This window comes from Convolutriloba macropyga, unplaced genomic scaffold (genome assembly GCF_964194025.1).
Source record: "Convolutriloba macropyga unplaced genomic scaffold, txConMacr16.3 SCAFFOLD_2131, whole genome shotgun sequence".
In the NCBI taxonomy this organism is placed as follows: domain Eukaryota; kingdom Metazoa; phylum Xenacoelomorpha; order Acoela; family Convolutidae; genus Convolutriloba; species Convolutriloba macropyga.
In genome coordinates, this window is record NW_027450956.1 from 2545 (window position 1) to 30467 (window position 27923).

Below are 27923 nucleotides of genomic sequence, written 5' to 3' on the forward strand. Positions count from 1 at the left end.
CACCCAATGAAGCAGACGTCAACTGTCAATGCAGAAGCAACTCAGTAGGCAAATACTGTTACAAACAAGTCAACCCCTGTCTCACAAACAACAACAACAATAAAAACAACAATGGCCAAGCAGGTCATCCCAGTACGCCTTGTGGAACCCTGGAGTATGGGGACTGCGTGTTTCAGAATCTGCCCGGGAAGTACAGGTGCCAGTGCAATCCAGGGTTTGGACCAGACCCAAACTACATGCTGCCAAATTGCAAATTGAGGTATAGACCATTAATTTTTATTATGTTTTGCTGTGAAACATTATTTTTCTCTGTTCTGCTGCTGTCCTTTTACATAAACAATAGAAATATTGTTTGCTTTGACACGCTTAGTCCAATAATTCTTCAAGCTTGTAACATGGATCCCAATTTTTTTTTGATATTCAAGCTCTATTTCAAAAGACCTAGCAGTGAGCGCAAAACATGTAGAACGCTTATTCATTGAACGAAGGAAAACTTCGATGTGTTCAATTTTAACGGCGCGGACAGCGCCTTCGCTTTTGAATGAGAGAAAAAAGAATAACAAGAAAAAAAGCATCTTAAATCTATTCGAGCAATAACGATTTTTCAGTCCTCGGTGACTTTATTAATGTTGGATAAGCTTTTTTTGCTCATGGAACCATTGCTAGGAAAGATAACAGGCCATTGTTGTAATTATGCCATATATTGGGGGCTATAATTTCATCATAAATCATGCTGAAACTGGTAAAGCTACTAGTAATTTTGCCCATGATCGCCCACGAAAATTGTTTATAAGATCAACTGGATGCGAGGACAAATTTTGCCACGGACGAGGAGTCTGTGCTCCGAAGCCGAAAGACCCTCGGAACCCACAAATCTGCAGATGCGAGAAGGGTTACTATGGCAGCTACTGTGAAGACGAACGCAAAGATACAGTGTTTGATCTGGGAGGTGCGAAAACCAAAACGGAGAAGAAAAAAGTATCAAAACGGAAGAAGAAAGTGAAGAAAGTGTTCGCGACAATTGGAATAGTACTTTTAGTCATTCTTGCAGTCGGTTAGTGTTTCTCAACATTTAATTGGATTTTGATAATGATTAAATTTAGCTTAGCTGTAGTAATTTATGAAAAAGTTTGGGTTGGGCTGACTGATCAGTTTCATTGTGATAATCACGTCAATATAGTCCCGTGGCATACTCCGCTCCTATTCGTTAGTATACAAAATGTTCGTTGATAGCAACCCTTAAATTTCATAGTAATTGCATTGGATCATATCGCGTTATCTTTCCACTGTCTTTAGGCCAGATTCCCCTATTGTTGGGCGAGTGAAAATTTGGTATCCCATTATGTCCCCCGACAAAATTATAGCCCAACTGTGGTATAACTATGGAATATATGGGCTTTTGGAAATGTGGACTACGTTATATGACCACAAAGCTGGAGGTTGGTATATTTTAATGGAAAGAGTTTCCTGTTTTTTCACACTCTTTTAAACTCGATTTTCTAACCCATATATAACTCAATGCCGCAATAATATAACACCTACTTTGTTTCAACCCGACTTATAGGTTCCCACAATTGAGGATAATCAGGCCTAAGTTATTTCAGATTAGTCAAATTAATAGAGATTAAAACAGGAGCGAAATCCCTGCGATGTGAACAAACATTTTTATACCTGTTTTTTTTTCTGTGAAAAAAAACTAAAGACTCAATTGTTAAAAGCAAATTGTTAACAATTAGCAGTTTATTCATCTCATATTGATCCTAATAGGGCATTTAAAAGCAAGTGAAATGTGGGTTGAACTCTAGAAAATGTTCTGTTTTAATGAATCCTGAAAAGAACATCTTAATTGCCAACTTTGAGTTTACCTTTTGTGCTGAAAACAAAATTATATCAATATTAGAAGGTCATCAGTGTTAAGTTGAAAGAAAATATAAGAATACCATTGCCTGGAAATGATCGAAATATTAAAGCTAAAAGAGTAAGATTTCAACCACTGCAGAAACTATAGCCTCAGAAATACAAAAGTGACCGACTTTTTCTCGACACAGTATGTTGTGTCGTTACAAACTAATCTTGTACAAAAAACTCAGCGTTGATTAAAGAATATGCAAACAGTGTCAATGCACAAACAGGCAGATCGGCATTTCATTATCTCAACATGTTCTGAAATTCCTTACCGTTAAACAGCGAGAAAGTTACCATTATGGCATCTCAGTTTTGGTGATCAAAATAAGAAAAAAATAAGGCACAAAAAATCGATGTTTCTAAACTTTGACCTGGGACGTACTCTTAGAAAGATCGCCAAAAATTGACTGTCAATTTTATAACCTTGACAAATATTTTCTCGGTATGGCTCCTGTTTGTTGCAAAGCGAAAAACCATAAGACCGACTTTGATACCCTAAGAGCCTAATTTCCAAAACAACAAGCAAAAAAATTTCCTGCTTCTTTGATGCTGTTCCTACTGATGACTGGGAAATATTTTTCTCAATGCTATGGAATCAAAGAAAACTAGCCATAGATGAAATTAAATTTCTTGAGTATTTTGGCAAGACAAACATAAACTAAGAATAAAGAGTATCAGATCTTAAAGTGAGTGGTTCAAGGAGTTTAAAGTATTGTGGATTTAACGTGTTTGAGGTTTTGTGCAATTTTAAAATAAGTTTGGTATAAATATGAAATATTCTTCAGTTGGCGCCCTCTTGCGTTCTCGAGGAAAAACGACAAAAATTCAAGCTGTGACTGGTTAGAGAACTAATTATTGGGTGTTATCCATATGATGGGTCGTTAATAAAGAACACAGTTTTGTAACTTTTAGATAAGAAAATTGAACAGCATAGCTGCAATTCAAACAGAATTGTTTGATTCGCATTTCGATGTCCGGTCTAAGAGTAGGTTTTTAAGTTTTGATTAAGTTTTCTCATTGTCAAAGTAACATTCTTGCGGTTTGCTGGACTTAGAGAGCTTCTGAACTATTTTGACTCCAAAAGCAATATACAGTGGTTCGACGTGTCAACTGTTAAAAGATGTCGCGTGCTTTTTTCCAATCTCAAAAACAGGCAAAATTTTCAGTACCCCAGTTTTTGAGGTCAGAAATTTTGTGTGCGCCAGTTGCTTGGATCAAACACTAACTATGTCAGTTATTGTTCCGGCAGTCGGTTCCAGTGCTAAATTACGACAATAGTGATGCAGTACATCGTGAAAAAAATTGAATTACCTACTGTATCAAAGTCTCTTCACAGCGAAAAGGATTGCCAGTAAGCTATCTCAGTTTGGGTGATCAATATAAGATACCAGTTCCCCAAATCTCTAAACTTTGACCTGCGAGTGTAGCCTTTGAGTGATCGCCAAAATTTGTCATTCAATTTTATAACCATGACAAATATTTTCTCTGTATTGCTCCTGTTTGTTTGCATGCAATCCTTCGAAGCCAAAAAAACGTAAGACCGACATCTTGAAGCCCTAAGAAAATTTTTTCCAGAACAAGCGCAAAAAATTTTTCCGCTTCTTTGATGCTGCTCCTATTGATGCCTTGGAAAATTTTTTCCTCAATGATATGGAGTCATAGAAAACCAGTGAGAGATTGAATTGCCCAAACAGCCAATGCAGACGAGGGTGGGCAAAATTGAACATAAGCCCTGTTCAGCGGATTCCGCATGGAAATTGAAAACTTTTGACTAATGCGCAGAAAAGGTGCGGCAACATAAAGTTATTTTTCTTGAGTGCTTTGGCAAAACAAACATAACCTAAGAAAAAAAATAAAAGAGCTTAAAGTGAGCGGTTCAGGGAGCCTAAATCAGTGTGTATTAGAAGCGTTTTGGGTTTATGCGTGAACTTTACGTAAGTTTGACTTACAACTGAATATTTCTTGAGTTTGCGCCATCCTTGTGTTCTCGAGGAATTACGCCGAAGACTTGAATCGTTACTGATTAGAGAACATTTTACTGGATGTCAACCTTCCGATGGGACCATTAATAGAGAACACAGTTTTGTAACTTTTCGATAAAAATTTTGCACAGCATAGCTGCTACCAAAAACAGTTTTATTCGCACTTTGATGCCTGGTCTAAAAGTAGCTTTCTATATTTTGCTCAAGTTTTTTTATTGGGAAAGTACAAGCTTTGCGGTCTCTTAGACTTAGAGAGCTTTTGAACTATTGCGACTCAAAATACAAAATAAAAGGGTTAGACTTCTCAACTGTTAAAAAGATGTCTTGTCAAATTCCCCTACCTCAAAGAGATAACGAGTGTTCAATACCCCACTATTTGAGGTCAACAGTTTTTTGTTATTTAAGCACTTGAAATATATTTTTTTTAAAATTGCATTCGGACGCAGATGCCGAAAAAGTACTTCGATGCTAAACAGATTTTTCGGTCGAATTCAAATTACGGAGTTCAAATTACAGGTTTGAACATAATCGGTGTTAAAATATAAACAATTAAACGGTGTGAAAAAAAACGGTGTGTGAATCAATAGAAAAAACATAAGATTGTATCAACTGAGCTGAAAGCCAGTTGCTTTCAAGAAACACTAAATATGTTGTTGTTTTGTCAAGCGGTTCCAGTGCCAAAATACGACAGTTGTGATACAGCATATTCTGTTAAGGTATGAATTATTTACTGAATCAAAGTCTCCTTTGGTTCTTGATCCCCAAGTCTACGTAGTTAAAACCCAGACTCTTTCTTGTGCATGATGTTAGGTTGAGACTCTGGTTCTAGTATCGAATGAGTGGTCATAAATAGTTCATAGTTTCTGGCCAATTTATGCGTATTATTGCACTGAAGATGATGAATTGCGCTCTAGCGAAGTTTGTAGCAATTATATTAGTCCTGTCTGTCTTTTTTTTGCGATTTTTTGCTTGACCGATTTTTCTTCTGAACCATTTGACTTTTCCCCAGCAAAATGGGATAAACAGGTCGCTCTCAGCGGGCATTACGTGCTCTGAGTGCCTTTCAAGTTTAGCAGGATTTTGTTACAATTTGCGATTGTTTTCAAAATTTTTGAATAATTTTGTCCTTTTCTGAGTTTAACAATCATTATTGGCCAACGAAAGTTTTTAAGTTTTGTAGATTGATTACTTGACAGAACTCCAGAGACGAAAAAGATTTTGAAATTTTTTTTCACTGCGGAATCTTGAACCTTTTCTTTTAAATTTTGCAATATTTTGCAAATTTTTAGAATATCAGTTTTTTATTTATTTTTTATTTATTTACCAGCATGGCTAGAAAACTCAATAATTGCCGAGTTGAATCAAAGTAAATCTGGCCTCACTAAACAGTGGCTAGCTACTGATGAAGCCAACCGTGAGGCAATTGAGAGCAATTGGCCCGACGTTAGTCGGTTATGTTTTTACAGCCTCATAAGAGAAAATTATAGTCATTATGGGAAATGAAGTTATATACCATTAGGAGGAGTAAAAAATAATTATCATTGACTGTCGTATTATAACTAAGAAGATACAGTTCACTTATACGTGTCTAAGCCAAATAGTTTATAATGACAGCTGAGAAATAATTGCGATCGGATGGCAGAAAGATTAACGAGCACCATTTTTCTCCTACTCAGGAAATCAGTTTTACTGCTCTCCATTTTTCATTTAACTGAGTCCATTTTGCCTGATTTCTTCGTTTTTCATCATTTTTTGCAGTTTCTCATATAAATCGTGAACACTTTTTAAGGCGATGAGTCTGCGTATTTTCACCGCCCACATTTAGGGGTAAATTATAAAAGTTATACCATTAAAATTCAGATCTTATTTTACATATATTTGTGATGAATGATGGTGATAAGTTAGCCCGGCTGGGAACTTCGAACAGAATTTTACAGCGTTTTTTCCATAGCTAAGCAAATGATATTTTTGTACTCATACAGAGTATTAAACTACCTCTTAGATTTCGAATCCAAATTATTAATCCAATACGACAAAAAGTCGCTTGATGTAGTCCAGGTGCTGAGGCCATTTTATTTGAATTGTTGCACAAGAATTGCAGTATTCAGCGCTGATTGTGGCTAGTTTGCTGAAAAAAAAAAAACAAAAACTGACCATACTAAAAACTGCAGATCATACAAAATTGTAACGCTAAAATTACTGCTAACATTTCAGCCTGGATTTTTTTTCAAAAACTGCAGTTTTCCGAAAAATTGCAGTTTTACTACTGCTGATAGGAGAAAATTGAAAGAATCACCGCTTAAGATGAAAGATTCAAGTTGAAAATGAAAGATCTTTCATTTTCAACTTAAATAGTTCATCTTAAGCGGTGATTTTTTTCCACCACTGACAACTGCAGCTCTTAGTTAATACACTAATCGCCTCACTCTAATCTTGTGAATTCTGAACTAATGAAAGTAAAATAGATGGCTTCTGAATTGGTTGACTTCGTTATTTTTCATAAATTTTGTCATTTCTATTTGTAGAAGGTGAAATATTTTTTGAAGGTTTGAGTAAACAAAAATTGTATCGCTTTGGCCTTATCGTTTTGTTTCAACTCATGCTGTTGTTGAAACTTCAATGCGTTATCTAATAAGGATCTGACAATAAAATGATCACACATATTATTGTCATCTCAGTTAATTTTAGCAAGTACACCAGCATCTTTAAGCGTTGCTGGCGACAACCCCCCGCACACGTTTCAAAGCAACCCGCGTTGACAATTTCGTCGGATTCAAACATAAGAAATTGTCGGTTTTCGTCGCTTTTACTTCGCCAAAACCGATCAAAGCCCTTACGTTTTTTCGTCGTTTTGATCGGTTTTCGCCGGTATTTATTCGGTATTCGTCCGAATCGAAAGGACTGATGAGACTATTGAGTTATCTAATTTAGAGCACAACTGAGATCAAATTTCTAATAATCAAATACAGATCGAAACACCTAGTGCTATTCCGCTTCTATTACATAGAAACACAATTATTTTTATTATTTTCAGTGAAAAGAGAAATAAATGTTAGACCTCCTAAAAACAGTAATTGTTATTTTTGTCCATTTATCCACAATCAAAACAGTACAGATTAAGGGGCATATATCTAGACATCCTGCGAACGGCCCTGGTGTTCGGATCCTTCATAAACGAAGCTCCCAGTCCACAGCCACCGTATCCAGTCATAGTCAGAAGCTGTGGGCTCAATGCCTTGTTATTTGTTCTGCCTTTCCACCCAGTGAAATCGAAGTATAGTCCCGCTGGGAACATGAAAGGGGATCCCTGCAGGTCTATTCTGACTTCTCCTAGAACGCCGTGGGGGTTGTCTCTGCTTGATCGGCAGTCACCGCCAGCACCGTAGTCTAAAACACTTTCATCTTTTTCATGAAAACAGATACCAAATCATATTTTACAAATAAGGTTTACTAATTGCATATGCAGTTTATTGTTCCGACCCCCAATTTTAGTGGGGGGACGATATACTTAACTGGGTTTTTTGCTCAGTCAATTTTGGCCGATCGATATATTCATAGTAGAGAGTTGAGACTGGTATGATCAGAAAACCCGTCCAGCGTAGAATATACAATGAAGTAAGTTTTATAATTTCTTGTTAATAGCCGCACAGCGATAGCCTTCTATCGGCCTTCTCTTGGTTTTTTACAGTTCAAAAAAATTGAATTGTATTGGGGCGCTGTCTTTTTTACGATTCGAAGAGGAGTATTGGAGAAGTCCTTTTTTTTAATCAATTTTATTTGAGTGAATTTTGAAGCGGGAAATGAAACGCGTGAAAAAATTTGGAGTGATTTTGTTGCTGAACAAAATGAAAAGTGGAGCGAAAAGAGAGTGGTTTTTTGTTCATATCGCTGTTTTCTAGAGAGCGAGAAATTGAGGTGTGAAAAAAACTCTGTAAGCGAGCGAAATTTTTTGTTCACGTGCGGCATTTTCAAGCAGTTTTTTATAGGTTTCTTTGGTACAGAGGTTTGGTTATGATTTTCTTTTAACTTTAGGCTGGTTTTGGCAGTGATTTGAAAGTTTCTGGAAATTTATTTGAATTTTATGCTAATTCGGTGGTTTCTCGTGTACTTTGAGTATTTTTGGACTAATTTTTGCGATTTTTTTTTACTTTTGTTTTGTTTTACTGCCTCAAATAGGCACAGAAAAGAGCCCTGTTACTTGAGCAATTTTTAGTTTACAAGTGGCTGCAGTTTTGTTGATATAACGTTTTTTTTTGTTGAAAAATATGACGAAAAGTGTCGAAAATTGGAACTATTTTTCTTAATTTTTTTGCAGTTTTTCGTTTTTTTTCTGGACTTTAGACAATTTTTTAGCCTAATGTGGCTTGCCTATTGTTGTGCGAGCATTTGGATACCCTATTGGCTGGAAGAAATTTTTTTTGAATTTAGGTGCTTTTGTAATATTAAAAAATTTCCAAACCTTTTTCCAGTTTTTTATTCAAAGTTGTTTGTAAGAGCTAATTTTTTAAAATGTTTAGACTTAAAGTTTTTCTAAAATTTCTCAAGAGTGGTTTTAGTAGGTACTAGATGTGTTGACGAATTAATTTTGGCAGAAACAGTTAATTCGGGATCTCAAGTTATGACAAAATTTGATCAGATTTTTTATCATATTTTAATAGATTTGGTTTTTAATTTTCTGTATTACGGTTTTTTTTGAGATAATCCTAATTTAATGGAAGCACGTTTTGTCTGATGAGTAGTTGGATGGCATTTAAGTGGATTTGCACTTCGAGTCGTTTACGGAATTCTTCCGGCTATGTTTTTTTTTAAGATGTGTTCGCACAGTTTCATGATTTTTGAAATCAAATTGGAGTAGTGATTTTGGTCACGCCGAAACAGGAAGTGGAGTGAAAAAGCGAGTTGTTTTGCGGCGTGAATTTTTTTCGCTCCAAAGTTAAAGTAGAGTGAGAAAACGGTGTTTGAACAAAAATTCGCTTTCTCACTAGTGGTTTTTTGTTCACATGCAGCAATTTGACTTTGATATTTACTGTTTTTTCGTTTTTTGGATCTTTTTTCAAAATGGTTTTTCCAATCCATTCATAGTCCGTTCTAAGTCTATTTTTCTGTTTAGTCAATGAAAATTCTTTGAATTGTACGTCAGGACTTGTCCTGCTATGTTTTTTATTTCGTCGTCAAGATTTTTGTGATGACCATATGACGTCACAACCATTTCAAGTCTGCTTTTTGGTCATTTGTTCATGCAATTTCAACTGAAGTTCGTGCTTGACCTCATTTTTCACTCTTAGTGGAGCGAGTTTTCTTTTGTTCATTCGCGTGATGATGTTTTTGGTCACACGTGACTTATCTCACCCTCAAAAATGACTTCCTAACTCTAAAATTAACTTTTCTTTACTTTAATTCAAAGAGATAAGGTCAAGTGAATGTGTGTCACTCTAATTGAAGGTTATTTGAGAGCAGCTATTAGAAGCAGCAATAAGTTTGACAGATTCTTAATCTAAGCGTAACATCTGAGCATTAAATAAAAAACATTTTTTTGGTCTGTTTCTTAAAATCTTTTTTTGAGACTGCAGATCTACGAGTCTATTCAGGTTATTTTACGGCAATCTGTCAGCTATTTTTTAATAGCCGCGAAGCTGTAGCGGCTCTTTTTGGAGACATCGTGGGTTTTCTAATACGTCGTCTCCATTGGTGATTCTTGCGACCTGATTTCTTGGAATTGAATTTTTCAGTTTCAGTGATATGTAGTTAAAATTTGTGTGCGTGACATCATCTGTTCTTCTTTTAGATCAATTGCGTGACTTAACTCACTCAAAGAAATGACTCGCGTATTGAATTTTAAATTTTTTGAACATTTACTAGTTAAAGGTCATTAGTCTGCAAACGTATACGCCCTAATTCTTGAGTATTTAAGTCTTGAATTTTGATTTCAAATATCAACTTAGAAAAAACATTAATGTGAATGTGTCTTTCATTTGAAGGATTCCCTTAGTTTTTGTTCACATTATTGTAATTTTCCCTCAATTTTGCCAAACTTGCAAAAAAGGATAAAATTGTTAAAGATAGCGTTAATAATTGTAACTCTAAGGAGACTGTCGGTTGTCAAATTGTTCAATCTAACTTTCTCAGATCAAATTCCGTCTACGATTTGTTATAAAATCGGCCTTTTTGCCATCAAAGGGCACCAAATGTGTTTTCCTAACTAGCTTTCTTTAAATTTCTTGGAGTTAAATAACCATAAACTGCTGAAAAAAACTTGAAAAACCTCTGAATTTACGTCTGTTTCCTACGAAAGCATTTGTTTATGTTGTTATTGGAGCAGAATGATTGCATAGAAAACTCAATCTGGGACACAATTTTTTTACTTCCCAATAAATATGTATTTTTCTTTTAAGAGAAAATCATATGGTTTTACGACTTCCACAAATTGTTTTTGTAAACTGTGATTGAGCTCCTGTGTTTTGCCCACAATTGCTACCCTCGTCGCAATTTCATGACTCAGTGTCATTTAAAGAATTTTCAATTGGCCTACTTAAATGCCAGTCTTAACATCTTCGATGACATGTATTATATTAGTTTTAAGAAAACATCGATGAGTTTTCGAATTTCACCAGATTTTTTCTGATTTCTGTCAATTTGTAGCTGAATCACAGCAAAATTAAAGGCTTCTTTCTAGTGATTCAAAACTTACTCTTTATTCCATTTTAAATATGGTTTTATGGCTTTGACGCTAGAATTTTCATAAAAATTTTCTGATTTTTGAACATTTGCTAGATTTTGAGGTTCATTGTTAACGTTTTTTTAGTGCAATCACATTGATAAAAGATCCCATTGTTGTTGAAAGATGGCACAATTGAACATTCAGTGAATAATTAATGATCTTAGAGGCTTTCACAACGTTTTACACGAAAAATTAATTGATGTTTTTTACTGTAAAAGTAGTACTTTTTGTAGTTTTATGTCATAATCTGGGTGATGACCGCTATCACTTGCTTTTTAGGAAACTTCATAAAATGAACCTATTTTCTACAGGTCGCCAGAGGGTTTAATCACCTTGAAATGAATTGTTTACAAAAATATAAACAATTTTTTAAACTTTTTTTCAATTTTCATTTTAATTCCATTAATGACAGTTCTCACGTTTTCCTACCCCCACGACTCTATTTGGTTTTTTGTAGTATTATAAAAAATCTCTATAATTACAGGTAAAATTTGTTTTCTAACGAGATACAAGATAATCAAACCAGTGTTTTTTTGTTGAAAGCATATGGTTGCTATGACTTTTCAAAAAGTTGTATCAACAAAATCATAGATTTATAATGGTATAATTAAACCGATTTAATTATTTCAGTTGATATCTAATTGTTTCCATGAATTTGAATGGAACAGCTTTGAAGAAATTTAACCTAATTTTGAACTCTGCCTTTTTATTTTTTCTCAATTTGTTGCCCAGTCTCTTTAAGGACAGGTCCCATATCCTTTCATGTGAATTGAAAATTTGATTTTCTGGTTCGTCTTGTTTCGCAGTCTCAAAATTGGCAGGTTTCATTGGTTTCATTATTTCACTATCCCTTATAGGCCGGAATATAGCACTTCCATTTCTTTGACCAAGCATTTTAAGTCTAAAAGTAGCGACTTTTCGCTTGTTTTCAGACAAGCGAATAACTTTCAAATAATACAGTTGACCTTTCTTCTTTTGAAACATAGATCGATTTTGCACTTATGCAGACACAGCAAAAATAAACTTGACCTTTTTCATTCAAAGTACAGAAATTGCAATGTCTATGACAAACTCTAACAGTATTCATCTAGAAAGCCAGAAGCATTTCAAACGAAATGAACATACTGATCCTTCATTAATATCCCTAACTGAATGGGTTCAACTGAAAAATGAAACTTCCTACAAATTATACCTTGACTTATATCAAAGATTACAAAAAAAAGAAAATTTTATTGAAAATGTGCTCGTTACTTATCAGCGACAACTGCAGGACAAAACATCGGAACAGTTATCTACTGAAGGGGAGGGCACAACCAACCATGAATCAAAATCTCGAAAAAACCAGGTTTTTTCAGAAAAGGTCAGAGATTTTGATTTAATACCCCTCAAATAAGAACAATCAAATTTGGTTCCGGGTAGCAGCATCATTGGTAAACTAGAAAGTGATGCAACAATTCCACTGGACACAGCTATCCATGCCTACCGTGGGTCAACCACCAAAGAGAAAATATAAGTTGTGGAAAAATATGAATGCAAAAAACTTAAAACTTTAATTCTTCAAGACGGAACAAATACTGTTTCAAAATTACAAAAAAACTGCATTGAGATTTTAGATGACATGTTCAGCCTTATTGAAGCCTGTAAAAATAAGTTCCAGCCTGATGTGTTTGTAGTCATGGAGGTAATACCGTTCAAAGAAACTGACTACAATAGATCAAAAAACAAATTAATTGATGAAGTTAATGCTGCACTTAAAGAAAGATTGGAATCTCTCGGTGAAAATTATGTTTTGCTCAAAATGAATGAATTAATACGCTCAATTCCCTCCTTCAACCCAATGATCAACCATTATAATTTCCTGTATCATGACAATGTACATTTGAATTACAATCATGGCATTCTTTTTCTTGAAAATCATCTGCTTATGTTTCTACTTCAAACATCTATTAGCATTTGTGATACTGATAAATTCTCCAACCGGAGCAATAAAATGATTAATAGATTTCAAAAATTCCAAGAGCAGTACTGGCCTAAAACAATGGAAAACACTAATTTTAACTTGAATAATCATTACCGTTACCAACCATATTAGTAATGATAAAATTATAAAATACCGAATCAATTGTAATTTTCTGTTGTACTGAATGAATTGGGTCTCAACTGTTTGATGAGCATAATGTTTTCTAACAAGATATGTTTAATAATTTATTAATTTCAAGATTAATGTTGTTGAGTTCTCAAGTGACTTCCTCTTTTCCCACGTCACTTAACTCAATAGCAGTTCCTAGTTGAATTTGGTCGGAGACCAAGTCCAGGAGCAAGAAGCAAGCTTTAATATCACTAGAATCTTCTTTTGTCTTAATTAACTTATTTTTTTGGTTATACATGAAGAGTATCTGGCTATTACCTTTGAGGTCCGGAGATATTGAAACCAACCCTGGGCCAATTAAATCGATGAAAGACATATTCCTTGATTGCGAAACTTATTCAGACAATTTAAAATTTCTTCAGTTAAATGTACGGAGCATAAAAAGAAAACAACTTCAGCTAAAAAGCCTAATCAATGATGTTGGCGCTAACTGCATCTATGGTCTATCTGAAACATGGCTAGATACAAAGATTGACACTGATTTGGTAAACCCGAACAAAAGAAACTGTCTTGTTTTTCGCAATGATCGAGTGAGTTCAAGAGGGGGAGGTGTATTGTTAATTGTTCCTAGGAAACTTAAACCAAAGTTACGCGTTGATCTAGCTTTCAAAAAAGTACTCCTTTTGATACTCTGTGGGTCGAAATAACTTGCCCAAAGATTAAAAAAAATTATCTAATAAAAATTTCTTATAACCCAAAAAAACTTCTTTACGAAGAATTTCTCGAGCAGTCTGCTAGATCAATTGATAGAGCAATTACTGAGAACAAAACAATAATTATGATGGGGGACTATAATATCAATTATTTGGAAAACAAAGAAAAGCAGAATTTAGAAACAATCATTCAACCGTATGATCTAAATGTGACTAATAAGCATCAAGCAACTAGAATTAAGGATGAATCAAACTCACTTATAGAATACATTATTATTGATGGAAACGAACCCCTTCTTTATAGTGAAATTTTTGACTCACCAATACAAACAGATCATTTTGCTCAATTGATAATTCTTGCCACAAAACTTAGCAAGAACAAAGTAATAAAAAAAATTATGATAAAACGAATTACAGCCCAAAAGATTTTAAACATTCTATCAAGCAATTAAACTGGGAAAATTTTTACTGCTCTACAGTTCCAAGTGAAATGCTACGCAAATTTGAGCGAAATCTTGAACAGCAAATACTCCTTCATGCGCCAATCAAAACAACTTTTATAAGAAACAACAAATCACAGTTTTCCCTTGCCAAACGGTTCATTTCAAAAAGCACACATAACAAAAATATGCTTAGAAAACAATACCTCAATTCAGAATCTTTCCACGATTTTTTCAAACTGAAAGCCGAAGTGTGCGCGGGCTATGAAAAGGATTTTGAGAAATTTCATAGTCAGTTAATTGAAAGCTCAACTTCACAGCGCAAGAAATGGAATTTGATCAATGAAATAAGAAATTCCGTGAAAACGACAACTACAGTATACTCTTTAAAAAACCCTTTCAATAAAATTATTACAGAAAAAAAACTAAAATAGCCAACGTACCTAATTTTAAATTCAATAAATTAGGAGAATTTTTTGAAAGTAGGAACTATACTGTAGACCTGCCTATGGTGAGGCAAAAAAACACCTTTTCCTTTAGATTTGTTACTAAGTTTGCATGTCTTAAAACGCTTCTTGCTCTTGGAAAATTCAAACCATTGGGTCCTTCTACCATTCCCTCATGGGCGTTGCGAGACGCAGCTAGTGAACTAGCTGAGCCTATTTGTTTTCTATTGAATGAATTTATAAAAACAGAAACATTCCCTCCTGAACTCAAAAGAGCCGACATCAGTCCACTTTTTAAAAAAGGATACCTTGATGAGCCTCTAAACTATCGACCAATTTCGTTAACACCAGCACTAGCCAAAGTTTTTGAATCTCTTATTAAACAACAAATTGATGAATATGTCCATCAAAATGCCCTGCTTTCTAAAACATAGTTTGGTTTCAGAAAAATATTTTCTACAACAGATGCGCTCGTTTATTTCGCTGAAAAAATACGATGCAACAAAAACGAGAAAAAAAATTACTGCAGCAGCTTTTTTAGATCTATGAAAAGCTTTTGATTCCATTAATCACGAGCTCATGATTCAAAAGCTTTCCATTCTTGGATTTTCGATACAAGCTCAAAATCTAATTACGAGCTATCTTTCAAACAAAACACAATGAGTCATAATCAATAATGTCAAATCAGGGTGGATTGAAGTGGCTCAGGGTGTTCCGCAAGGAACCATCTTAGGTCCTCTCTTGTTCAATCTATATGTTAACGATCTTAGCAATTTTTTGTCATGTGAAACAATACAATACGCTGATGACACAGTCCTTTTAAACTCTCATGATGAAGTTCTCAAATGCAAAGACGAGCTTGAGAAGGCCATAGAAAAATTCATACTTTTTTTAATTTACATCACCTCAAAATCAATCCGGATAAAACAGAGTTCATTACTTTTGGTAGCTCTAATCCTCAAGACGAAACGACATTAAAAGTTGGAGACAAATTAATTAGTTCGAAAGCAGAAATCAAATATCTTGGTGTTTATATTAACAAAGACCTCAAATATCAAAAACAAGTAAAAATTCTTTTGTCAAAAATGGCCCAGGGCATTAAATGCATATATGCACTCAGGAACATAGTTCCCATTGTATACACAAAACTTATTTTGAACTCTTTGGCCTCAGTCATGTTCAATATTCTTCTGTGTTACTTGCAACCATGAATCAAAATCTCATAATAACTCTAGAAAAGCAGCTGAATTGGGCCATCAAAGCTTGTTTTCACAGACAAAAGTTTGACTCATCCTCAGATCTTAAAATGAAACTTGGTATACTACCTGTTTCGTTTTTTTTTATTACAGGGCTGCCACTTACTGTCATGGCATCATGAATAAAAGAAACTTTCCTTCTCAAGCTCAGCTTTGAAATTACCAACCGCAATTTTTTATATACACGAGCGAAAGTTTTTACACAGACAATTTAAAAATGCAATTTGCATGAAAAAGGTATTATTAAAAGAGGTATGCTGCAGCACAATTCTTTCCCAAGAAACTATTTGTCAATGTCATACAGTCTTGCAAAGAAGAAATATAAGCCGTTTTTTTCTTAATGAATACAATAAGGACCCTAAGAAAACCCAACATGGTTCAATTACTTGGAAACATTTCAAGTTCAATTATATTTCTTTCTGTTTTGTATTGAATTTATATTACTGTCCTCCCTCCCCGCCAATACAAGTGACTTCGCTATTCGGTCGATATTTTAGTTATTATAAACTATTAGTTTCTTTGTTGTAATTATCAATATTCTACACTGCCTATCTCTGTAAATTTTACTATGACTGAAACATTTACAGATTTTAGGGTAAAAAAAGTGTTCCTTTTTTATTCAAGATGCAAATCTCGGCAATAACTTTCAGACATCGAAACGAATATATTATACAAATCGTGCAAAAACTCAAGCTAAAATTTCAGGAAAAACATGGGTATGCCTTGATGAGTGCACGAAATTTTGGATATGAACGCACGAACATCTGGAGATGCCATACGCAGTTTTGACCGCACGAAAAACGGACCGAAAACTTTGAAAGCATAAAAGTCGGGTAAACGCAAGAAAATCTGGCCAGTGCACTGTGGTCTGGACTTGATCGTACAAAAAGGATATTGGTACTTTTGAACGCCCAAAAGTTTTGCTGCCTGGTGAATGCACGAAAGTCCGGAGGTGGTCTGGGACTATCTGAATTTCCAAATTTCGGTATAGGATCGCTTTGGTGTTTTAATCCAAAATGTAAAAACGGTGCTCGGTAAAAAAAATGCTGTGCCATTTTCGACACTCTGTACTGTAAACGAAAACTAAACTTTTTTGGTTGTTTTAATTTTCAGGCAAATAAAACAAATTTAAAATTAACCAACGCACACATGTAGTAAAATTCGTCGTAATATGTGGGCCCTTCTGTGATTGTAGCGTGTGAAATGTCCTGAATATCCACAGCTACAAAGCATCTGTTCACTTCAATCCTCGCCTGTTGAAATACCCTTCTAGATATATCGTAGTGACTGGGGTCACTGTAGTATATACTGCCTCCCCAGAGAGAGAAAGAGGGGTTAGAACCCTGCTGATCAAAGTATGTGAGTGTCGGTGCCCCAAATTGCCCCCACTCACAATATACCCATATTTCGTACCCTCTGATCTTGATCTTGTGTCTGTTTGAGGAGGCTGAAAAAATTGACTGCGATTGTCCCTAGTTGAGTGATGAGCAACGGATTGATAACTATGAATGTTTAGATAGATATGTAGAAATGTTAGTAGTTAATATTATAGGGCCATATGCACAATATTGAATCTCATACAAGGATAATTTTTGGTTTCTTTTGTTTCATAGGAATATCGCACTACCCTAGTCGAACTCCGACGCTTATCTTGCAAGATCTTGCAAGATTCTTGCAAATGACGCCTATCTTGCAAGATGCAAGATCCGGACGCCTATCATGCAAGAACCTTGCAAGATCTTGCAAGATAGACGTCGAAAAATGTTCAAGAAAAAAGTTAAACTTTAAAGTCCTATTAACTCAAAGATCATTTTCTCTTATGAGTTCAGACGTCAAAGGGAGCTCTCTGTTCAAAACAGAAACTTTCATATCACTTCTGCCTTCAACAAAATATTTGAAAATCTCATTTCAGGAAAAATTGTTCAATGATCGTTTCAATGGTTCCACCAAGTGTGAATCACTTGGTAAGCACTAAAAAGGGTCATAAAAAAGCATTCAGAGCGTTCCTGCTTATGATATATAATGTTATAATCGACTTTTTGTTCTGTAAATGAGACTTTTGTGTGAGTCCATTCACTCTGAATCATTAATAGGTAGCAAATACACAAAAAACCAAATGTCAGTAATCAATTGAGAGAGAAAAAACAAATAATCCCCCCAATATAGTCAGGTGCGCTCCTTCTGGAGCTCAGTAATGCACCGACTCTAGTCATCAAAGAAGCCAAAAAGGCCCGCGCTCAAGCTAAGACTAAATTTCCGAACGCCCATTTTACAAGGGTCTTGCAAGAATTCGTCGCTTATCTTGCAAGACCCTTGCAAAAATCAGACGCTTATCTTGCAAGATTCTTGCAAGACTTCGACGCTTATCTTGCAAGAATCTTGCAAGAATTCGACGCCTATCTTGCAAGAATCTTACAAGATCGATGCTTATCTTGCAAGATTCTTGCATCTCCGACGGCTATCTTGCAAGATCTTGCAAGATGGTGCGTAATCTTACAAGACTCTTGCAAGATTCTTGCAAGATCTTGCAAGATAGCCGTCGGTAATAGACTAGGGTAAGATATCAAGTAAGATATTGGTCCTTGTATGAGATGAAAGAAACTTCAATCCAAGTAATTAATTATTCCTTTTTGATCTTGTTGGTTTGACCAATCAAAAAGTATACAGTTGAGTTCAAAAATGATAACTAAGAGACTGAAATAATTGTAACTACGTGTATATCCAAGTCGATCGTGTTCAATTTGACAGTCGGTTGTTTCTCCGCCCAGAGTTTCTTTGAGCCAGACCCAGCGTCTGCTGGACGTCTCTGGCTCAGAAGGGTGGTCTTCACAGTTCACTGCTTCTATTGCCAAGGGGTTGTACCCGATTCCATACTTACTGTATCCCGTGCATTCACGAGACCTTTCCTGATAAAAAATTAGGACCTCCATTTTTGGATCCAATGTTGATACGTCCCGAAAATTTGACGGCAAACTTTTCGAGATCGAATCTCAAAAAGTTTGCTGACTGGGAACATACTGGACAATTGCGAAAAGACATTTAAAAGATTGATCCTAAAATACCCATAACCTTTTAGGATCAATATTTAATTGTCTGCGCAAATTTCCAGTTTGTTCCAGTCGGCAAACTTTTATAAATCGTTATAAAGAATTAGTCACATGCCAATGATTGATGGTTCAATTATCAGCGTCTACAAAACTGTGCGAGGATGCGCTCTTACTTAACCATCGTTTCAATTTGACCATGGCCAGATGAAGCTTGGTTGTAATATGCTATCACGTGAAAATTTTGGATGAAGTGGCCGTAGTCGCCAAAAATGAGCAGTACTGTTCATGAGCAAAACAGTCTAAGATATAGGGAATAATAGGAAAAAGTTCAGGTGAAAAATGCAGCTGTGGCCTAATGCAGTTCCGCTTGGCCTCAGCTGAAAATTACGAATTTGTTATTATTATTATCATAATTAAAATATTAATTATTATAATTAAAATGTCATTTTGCTTTTGATTTCAAATTGCAATGGCCTTACACAATAACTAAAGGCCACACAATCAGCGTAGCCGATAGAGGTAGCAAAGCAGGATTCCAGATCAATCGAGAAGGTTATGAATAGGGCTGATACGTCATAAGCCATCAGACAGGGACATTCCTCCATGAAGAGAGACAGATCCACAGACCCACTAGTTAAAGGGATAAATGGAGTTAATAACAAAAACGTCGAAAAGATAATTGAGAGCACTTTCGACATTGAAATAACTTTTTTCTTTTAGAAAAAATGGATCTATACTACTCACATATGCCCAAATTTACCTGACTTGAAATTTTACACTTTCTCATAGCACCAACCCCCCATTTTTTGTTTGTACGCGAATTTGGGGCGGAATCGGCCTATATGACCACTAAGGTGGGAGCTGTAATGGGAAAGAACCCAAATTTAAACTCGCCCAGCAGTTATAATTTTCTAACATGGTAACGTGCTATATAGCATTGCATAATTTTTAAGTTAAAAACTGGGGTGGGGGGCAGAACAGATCCTAAAATTTAATAGCATTGCGCTCTTTTGTTTTTTTTTGCAAGAATATAAAAGTCATAGAGATGTGATTAAGTCTTCAAAAGAATAGATTTGAATTCACATCAAATATCCAGTCCTTTTATATGATTTTAAGAATTCATAGTTGCTTCCCTTTTAGACGAGGAAAGCACGTGATGAGACATTTCCTGCAATGTAAGAAAAATCTCGTCACTGCTAGCCAATTCAGTAGATCACTCAAACTTCTATTAAGAATATGTTTTGCACTGATTTTGCTTTGCATAGGAGGAGTTTGTTCAATTTCTCGTTTTATCCGGTTGCTGAATAATTAGTGTTTTCGCAAATCAGTTTCATCTGTATGATTAAGATTTGTTGTAGCTGATCGCTTTTCTATCTTACCATGTATGTTTAATTGTAGCTCAAATTTGGAACCCTTAAGAATCAGAATCATTCATGACAAAATTGCACCAGACAACTGATTATTGTTCCAACATTTTAAAAAAATCAAAATGCGGGAATGTATATACCAGGCTGGTTTTTTTTCAGTCAAGTTATTGCTTTTTGATTGCACATCGTAGAGAAAAAGGCCATGATAGGAAAATTTTCATTAAATTATATAATCATAATTATATTCGATTGTACAAATTTGTTTGCGAACAAAACAAAAAAATATTCCTTATTCAAAAGCAAAATAAAAAAAATCAGAACTATTTTTCGCCAACTATTCCTCCTCTTCTGAGCACCAGTTCTAGGCTTCAGACTCTTCGTATTTCAAGTAACTTTTGACTTAAGCAAAACAGAAAAATTGCATAGAACATAAGAATCGAAAAATGAACAGGCAATAAAATGAAGGAAAAAGAGAACGAAAAAATTTTAATATTCCTTTCTATTTGCAAACTTAAATGAAATCTAAATAGTATATGATTTCACTTTCCAGAAGCCGTAACTAAATGAACAAAAGTGATAATTATTGTCTGCCAGAAAACTACATAAGACTTTGTTTTCTAAAAAACAAAGAAAAAAAAACAAAACAAAGTTTAAAAACTTTGTTTATATTTTTGGTGATTTCTCTGGCCTCTCGAACAAACTGTTTTCAGTGTACATCAGGGCCTCCATGTGATAAACTGTTTGATTCAACGTCAAAGGCAACAACATCAGCAAGGAGCGAAAAAAATATTTCTGTTTTTAACCTTGTTAATCTAAATTCATTTGAATTGACTTTGATGCTCGGTTTGTTCAAATGATCTCATTCTGAACAGCAATTTGTTTGATCAGATTTTCTAAAGAAGTTCTGTACATTTTTCATTTCCAAGATTAAAAACAGCTAAAGTTTGTTTTATTGAGGACGACAATTTTTTGAGCTGCCTCAAGATACTAGCCAAAATTTAGTCATCGGGTTAGTTGAGTATTCTATCTGTCTATGTTTAGATCGATCGCTTGTAGTAAATAAATTTAGGAAATAAAAAATTGAAGAAAAATGTCAGTGGCAACACTGCAACCGTTTCCTCAATTTAAGCTTGTTTGAGTTGAAAACATAGACTCAGTTGAACATAAACATAAACAAAATCACCAGTTGATTCAGAATTGATTGAATCATCAAATTACAGAATCCATCATTGTGAGCTAATTAAAATACAAAAAGTTCAGTGTTCCAGTACAAAAAAAATGAAAAAAGCTTTAAGTGCATACTTTTTTCCATTTGTCACGCAAATTGTTTTGTTTTGTGTAATTTTAACTGTTCAGAATAAGAAAAGGGCTTACCATGGGACAAACAAGTCGAAAACAATTTTAAACATAGTTTTTATCCAAAAAGCAAATTGTGCCCTTAATTACTAACTCTCAATTTTGATGTTTATTTGATATTCGTTAACATTTATAAGAAAGACATTCTAATTTGATCTCGATTCTAACTAGTTGGTAAAAATTTTATCAGTTGAAGAATTTTTCAATCACAAAAGAAACTAAATTTAAAACTGTTAACTGTTTGTTACTTTTAGCGTTTAAACAGATCTCTTCAATTTCTTTTTGCAAATTACTGTCTGGGGACTTGAAATAAAAAAGATCCAAAAAATTAGCCAAATACTGGATTTGGCTACTAATTTTCCCGGCAGGTCCATCATAAATTTGGTAAACCCTTGAACTTCAGAACTGCTATTATGGTTTAAATTATTAATCTCTTTTAGGACTTACTTAGCGTTAAGACCGTTATCTAGTGATGAGTTTGTTTGTTTCAGTGTTGCTGATTGTGGTCAATGTGATCACAAAGGGCGAATGTCTGTCTGTATTCTTTCAATTCTTTGGGGTCAGTACAACAGCAGTAGAGGAAATGAGTTAATTATCTGATTGAAATTGAGTATGGTTACTAGACAAATGAAATAAACAAAGTTCTATAAAGAGCTCATTCAAAGAACTTATTCAAAGTTGCAATCCGAAGTCGTCGTATAGAGATTAGAAGACTCAGGTTTCAGAAACAACAAAAATAATGCAACTAAAATATTATTAATGTCAATTAGTTCCATTTGTCTTGGCTGTTTCTCCTGCTGTTCATGGCTGTTTTTTTTCTGTTCAGAGTTGTCTGACAGTGTTTGAAGTTTGTTTTCAACTGGTGGTAGAATGTTGCAGACAAAGAACAGTCTCCAAAGAAATACAACACACAAAACTCCAGGCAGAAATGGAAAGGTAGGAAAAACCTATATTTTGCCAGAACAAATTTATCATTTAGCTCTGAGGCAAAACTGAGGTTTCTTGCATTTCAAAAAGATTGAGGAAATAAGCTAAATGCAAAATTTCTATTACAAAAAAAATAGAAGCACATTTGGAAAATATCTGTTTGGTTACATGACAATATAAACAGTGCTGAAGTACCCAATTTAATTTCCTTTGATCTTTCCACTCAATAATCCGATTACACGAGCAACTGGTAAATAACACTTGGAATGACAAGTATGTTACATGAGACTTACGTGCATAATTTTATCCCATGCTCTGTTGTAATAGTTTATTTTCAGGTTTCACGGGCCTCTGAGGCTGATACATGGTCAAGTTTCTTAAAATAAATATACTTTAATACTTTCTAAGTTATGTCACTTGGATAACGTCATGCTAAATAAATCTTCTGGTTTCAAAATTAGGATAAAAATGCCATATTTTGAGTATTTGTCACGTTGGGTATTTTGTCCTAGGGTAATTTTCCTTGACACCATCTGTTTTATAAAACTAATTTTTGTCACTATTCATTGCTTAAATGTTTTTCAATTAGTCGCAATAATGGTTTGGTGAATTTTTTATTAACTACTAAAGACTTAATTGATATGCCAAATTTCTGAAGAGCCATAATATAGGTAATTTCTAATTAGCAAAAAGTCATTTTAATAACCAATTGGCAATCGAATGTATGCCCATTTGGAATCGTACCCATTTTAGCCCCTCACGAAATTATAGCTCTCATTATGGTTTAATTACCATGAATGCTGGGGGGGGGGGGCTGTTGGCTAAGTGTGACCACCCGGGTCTAGTGAGAAACTCTCAGATTATTGAAAAATAAAGTTTTCTTTAATTTCTCTCAGTTACCAAAGCATGTAACGGCTGGTCTGCCAATTGGTTGCGACAATGAAAGCTTTACACCGCCCAGTTCGTTTCAGCGTTTCAAAAACTCTCCGGATATTTTGTTTTTGCGGTTCGTTTTCGTAACTGTATATCCGCTATATACTTAACTTTGCATTACAATTGCGATGGATGACTATATGCTTATCTTACTTTTTTAGTATCGAAGTGGACTGGATTGCTGCATATCAAACAATACGGAATTTTTATATGAATACCAGTTCAATCCAATAGGGGAAAAAATTGAAAACAAAGATATGTGTATATGAACTGTATTGCAGAAACGAATCAGACAAAAACATAGAACTTTTTTTAAAAAATGCCAGACAAAAACTTGAAGTAGTCAGCTTTCACTGTTTTTTAAGTAGATCATAGCTTGTACACGATCAACTGATTACTGTTTTTGACCCCTGCAACTTATTTTGAAGGTGTAAAAAACGTTTTGGGCTTCTAAATTATAAAGCAAATGCCCAGAACTACCGTATTTCGAGGTTTTCAGTTTCTAACTCAATGTTAGGTTCAAGAAACTTTAATGAGACAAAGGCTATGGAGACAGGTTCCGAAATTCACAAAATGAGAATCTTTTTTAAATAAAGACAGGTCAGTTATTTTTGTTTCCTCCTTTATTTTTTTTCGTTTTCTCCAAATCAAAGTGGTTATTGAGCATTGGTTTAAAGACGTTCTCTAATCACAGAATACAATGCAAAGAAAGTCACAAGAAATTCAGAAGAGAGACTTTGCCAGTATAAAGATGGGTTGTCATATTGTATGTTGTTTGGGCCACCAAAACTATGTGGAAGTTCCGTGAATCGAAATAAGAGGCACCTTGATAAGAAAAATACTAAAACATGTATATCTAGACTAGATCTTACAATACCATTTCCCAAGATGAGACCAATCAAGCATTGTTTAGACGCGCACAGGGGTCACAATGCCATCCAGACCGAAATTGGCTCTGGTCAATCTAACTTGAGTAGCACACGGGTGGTGCCGCACACATTTGGTTTAAGCGAACAAAACTTCCAGCTCAACAGTAATTACAAAGCTCAGCCCTAAGCCTGGTACTAGATGTTCAACAAGAACAACTAGGAAACGCTTCTTAAAAAAACAGTAACATCAAGGTTTATTAACATTTCTTTTTTCGGTGAAAAGCCGTTTTCTGGTTGGAACTCTTGGTTCTAAGCAGATATTTCAGACTCTGGAAATAGATTTCTTCAGGCTATCCAGCTCATACTACAAAACTTTCTAGACAGTAGACCACGCTATGATCAGAATATCTAGACTCTGGGTGGCGCTCTGATCATACTATAGTAGTGCGTTGATCGAAACAGTGCAGACTATGAATGGAGCCCTGATTTTACAGACCTTACGCAGTCTTGCCAGAACGTGTGGAGGAGTCGCGTTTTACCACCGCGGGCGACCATATTGGTCACATCAGAGCTAGCAGGGGTCACGCAGCTCATTCTGGGTTGCTATAGAAACATCAAGATTTTTACGAACTTGCAAAATCTTTGCATGGGTGCCAAATAAACAACATTGTGTGGCAACATAAACAAAAAGATCAACCATGATTTTGCGAGAGCACGTTCGAACAAAATATAGCACGAGTTAATAAGATTAAGCAAAAAATATAATGCTTATAACGAAATGGGGGAAATTCAGCTAACATTAGTTTATCAGCCAACATCTAAGCTTGCTTCTAGACTTGAAACAAAATGATATTGATCCGCAGGAAAAACAAAAAATTTGTGCAGCTCTTGCAGATGTTGAAAATTGCTATTGTTTCACTTTCTGCAAAAATTCTTATACATAAAAATTTACCGTAACAACAGTAATGAGGCAACCAAAAACAAAAAAAGGCTATCAATATACACAAAGATTTTTTCAAGAGCTATCAAGAATTTTTGTTTCTTTATCTTGACAAGATCTTACCATGATCTCGTAAAAACTTATCAAGAAATGTTTCAACATCTTGGCAAGATGTTTCAATTTTTGCGAGAGATATCAAGATTATACATGTCTTTTCAAAGTGTATCAAGTCTCTGTGAAATTGTAAGAAATGCCCCCTCCTATGTTGTTGTAAGCATTTCCCGTGTACAGAGACTTATATAATTTTTTCTATTTTAGCAAAGAACAAGAGAATGCGGCACTTATCAGCAATGGGAATCCATCTTCTGAGATACAAGATGAAGAAGAACAAGAAGGCAGTGAGCCGAAAGAAGAAGATGGTTTCTTCAGCCGAAATCTGAAGAGATTCCTCAAATATCAAACAGCCAGTCAGCAGGCTACCGGGTTGGGATACCGAATTCACAAAAAGGTTCGTTCTTTATCTCAGAAAAAAAAATAAAAGATTTTATAATTATTACGTTTTCTTCGCAATTCTTTTTGTAGCGAAAAAGTGAAATTTTGTATTTTGAAAGTCTAATTGAACGGTGAAAATCATGTCAACGCCAGAGCAGTTTCACTACAGATAGATTTTGAAATTTTCGTGACATCCAAATTATTGAATATGAGAAGAGACTTTTAACATCAAACCAATGTTTTTCGGGGATGTTTTTAATTGCTCTCGACTCTTTGAAGCTTGAAGCACTTATTGTAAACATATTGGTCTTTTTCTTGTGCAATTTTTTCACTTGATCGCTTTTGTTCTAGAACAGTCTGTGATTTGTTGAGACTTTTTCACACTTCAGGTCTTCAACTTTGAGTGAAATAAAGTTTCCTGCTTTAGACTGCCTTTTCATCTAGGAAGCGTCTTGTGATGCAATTAACGTTTGGTTGGATTTTTGCAAATTTTGATGGTTGTAATCAATTACAGTATAATATCATGTTTAGGTTGCTTTTGATAAGGCAAATTTATTCCCGTTTTCATCTATTTAAATTTTCTGACCGAATTTATGATTTTTACTCCTCATTGAAGTTTCGACCGTACAATTTTTATGCTGATTTATTACTTGCCGTTTTCAATTAAAATTGTTTAACTAATGTTCAATTATCAGTAAATTATTGTGGCGTTGTATGTATGCAGCAAGATTCGGTGAATTTTCGTTTAAAATACTGCATCAAAAATACTGCATCTTTTGTTCATTGTTTTCTCTGGCTTTATTGTCCGTTGTGAATACCCGTTTTCGCGGCACAACTATTTGGAGTTTGAGAAATAAAATCAGATTGCACTTAGTTCATTTTTTTTTCTCCAATTCTTAAATTTTTTAAAAAAATTTTTAATATAGTTAATTACGGCTGTGTATTTAGTCCAACTTGAGTTTTACTTCAAACTAATGCCCAAGTTTTCACGCTGTTTTCTCCTAAGATATTGTTCTGTAATGTGCTCACGATCCGTTCACACACTGACTCTTGAAGTTAAATTTGATTTTAATCACGTGAAAACAGAATGCATAACCATAAAATTAGTGGTTGCTCGCCCTAAACGTTCTTCCCCTCACTTCTAAAGTAGAGTGAGAAAAACAGTGTTCGAGCAAAAACTCTTGTTTCTGTTCGCATGTGGCAATTTGATCTTTTCCTGTTTCCATAATTAATTTTCAAAGTCGATTCATACTTATTTGTAGTTCAGGTCTAGTTTTTTGTTTGGTTGAAGACAATTGCTCGACTTGTAATTCAGGACTTGTCGTGATACGATTTTGCCCCATCATAGGACACTCGACTTATTTTCCGATTGCTCACCCAGAAAAGCTGAAATAGTCAAATATTTTGGACAATTTTTTTATTAATATTTGCGGCTTTTGCGCTTGTGACGTCATTATTAACATCTTTTTCTCTAATGTCTTCTGCTGTTACAAAGTATGAAAATTAATTTCACGTGGTAAAAACTCATGTGCTATGCAGACAGCCAGTGATTCCTTGCAACAATTTCAACAGGCAGTATCAGTTTTAAGTTATAAATTAATGTGATCTATAAAAAGTTTTGTAAGCCGCATCCATATCTCCAATTTATTTTTGTATCTGTTTTATCTGAACTCTCCGGCACGCAAGGTTGTTGCGCAGCTACACTCGGCAGTCTGCGGGTTATATTTGAAATGTCACAAACAAATTTACTCTGATTGTCAGGTAAACGAAGGTGCTGATGATGACGTGATTGATGCCCCACTTTTGGGAACCTCGTCACCCGCAGCAGCTAGCGGAGGGGAAGGCCCAAACATCAGTGTAAAAGGACCGAAGTTCAAAAGAGGTAGAGGCAGAAAACCCAAAAAGATAAAAGTCAGAGGCGGCAAGAGATAAACATTGACAGTCACGATTTTCAGCCAGCCTGATTAGATGAAAAAGGACTAAGAAACAAAGAGCTAAATGGCTAATAACTTCTTTTGCTCGGCCGATTTAGTTTTATCTAGTTTTCTTAGTGATCTAGCTTTCTACGTTACTCAGCATACTAAAAATAACCCATTGACAAAAATGAAAACGGCTTTAGAGCAGTACATTGCAGAAAAGTGAGAACATCCCAAATTCTGACAATTTTCAATTTCCCAGGTGAACAAAATAATTTTCACAAACCGCAATTGATGCTTTTGCATTTATGATGGTTTTCAGAGCCTAACAAGACGGCTGACAGACATCTAGCGAGATCAATGAGCGCCAGCGTCCATTCAATGAGCGCTTGCGTCCAATTAACGTCAGCGTTTGTTCAAACTAAGGCGAAACAAGGAAGTTTGCTGCTAATGTGGGTTGGTTCAATATTTTGACCACGCAACTTTTTATCAGAAATAGTAATGGGGAAAACTATAAAAACAAGTCA

General features: G+C 34.9%; 1 protein-coding gene across 1 annotated transcript; it reads left to right on the plus strand.

Moving 5' to 3' along the window:
* Positions 1-27502, plus strand: LOC142356306 (uncharacterized; the record flags this gene model as incomplete). Its single annotated transcript, XM_075408241.1, has 6 exons — positions 1-259; positions 795-1054; positions 21811-21878; positions 22146-22255; positions 25307-25496; positions 27242-27502. Coding segments are annotated over 6 exons (1058 nt in total), but the record flags the coding sequence as incomplete, so codon positions are not given.
* Between the last annotated feature and the right edge of the window lie 421 nt (positions 27503-27923).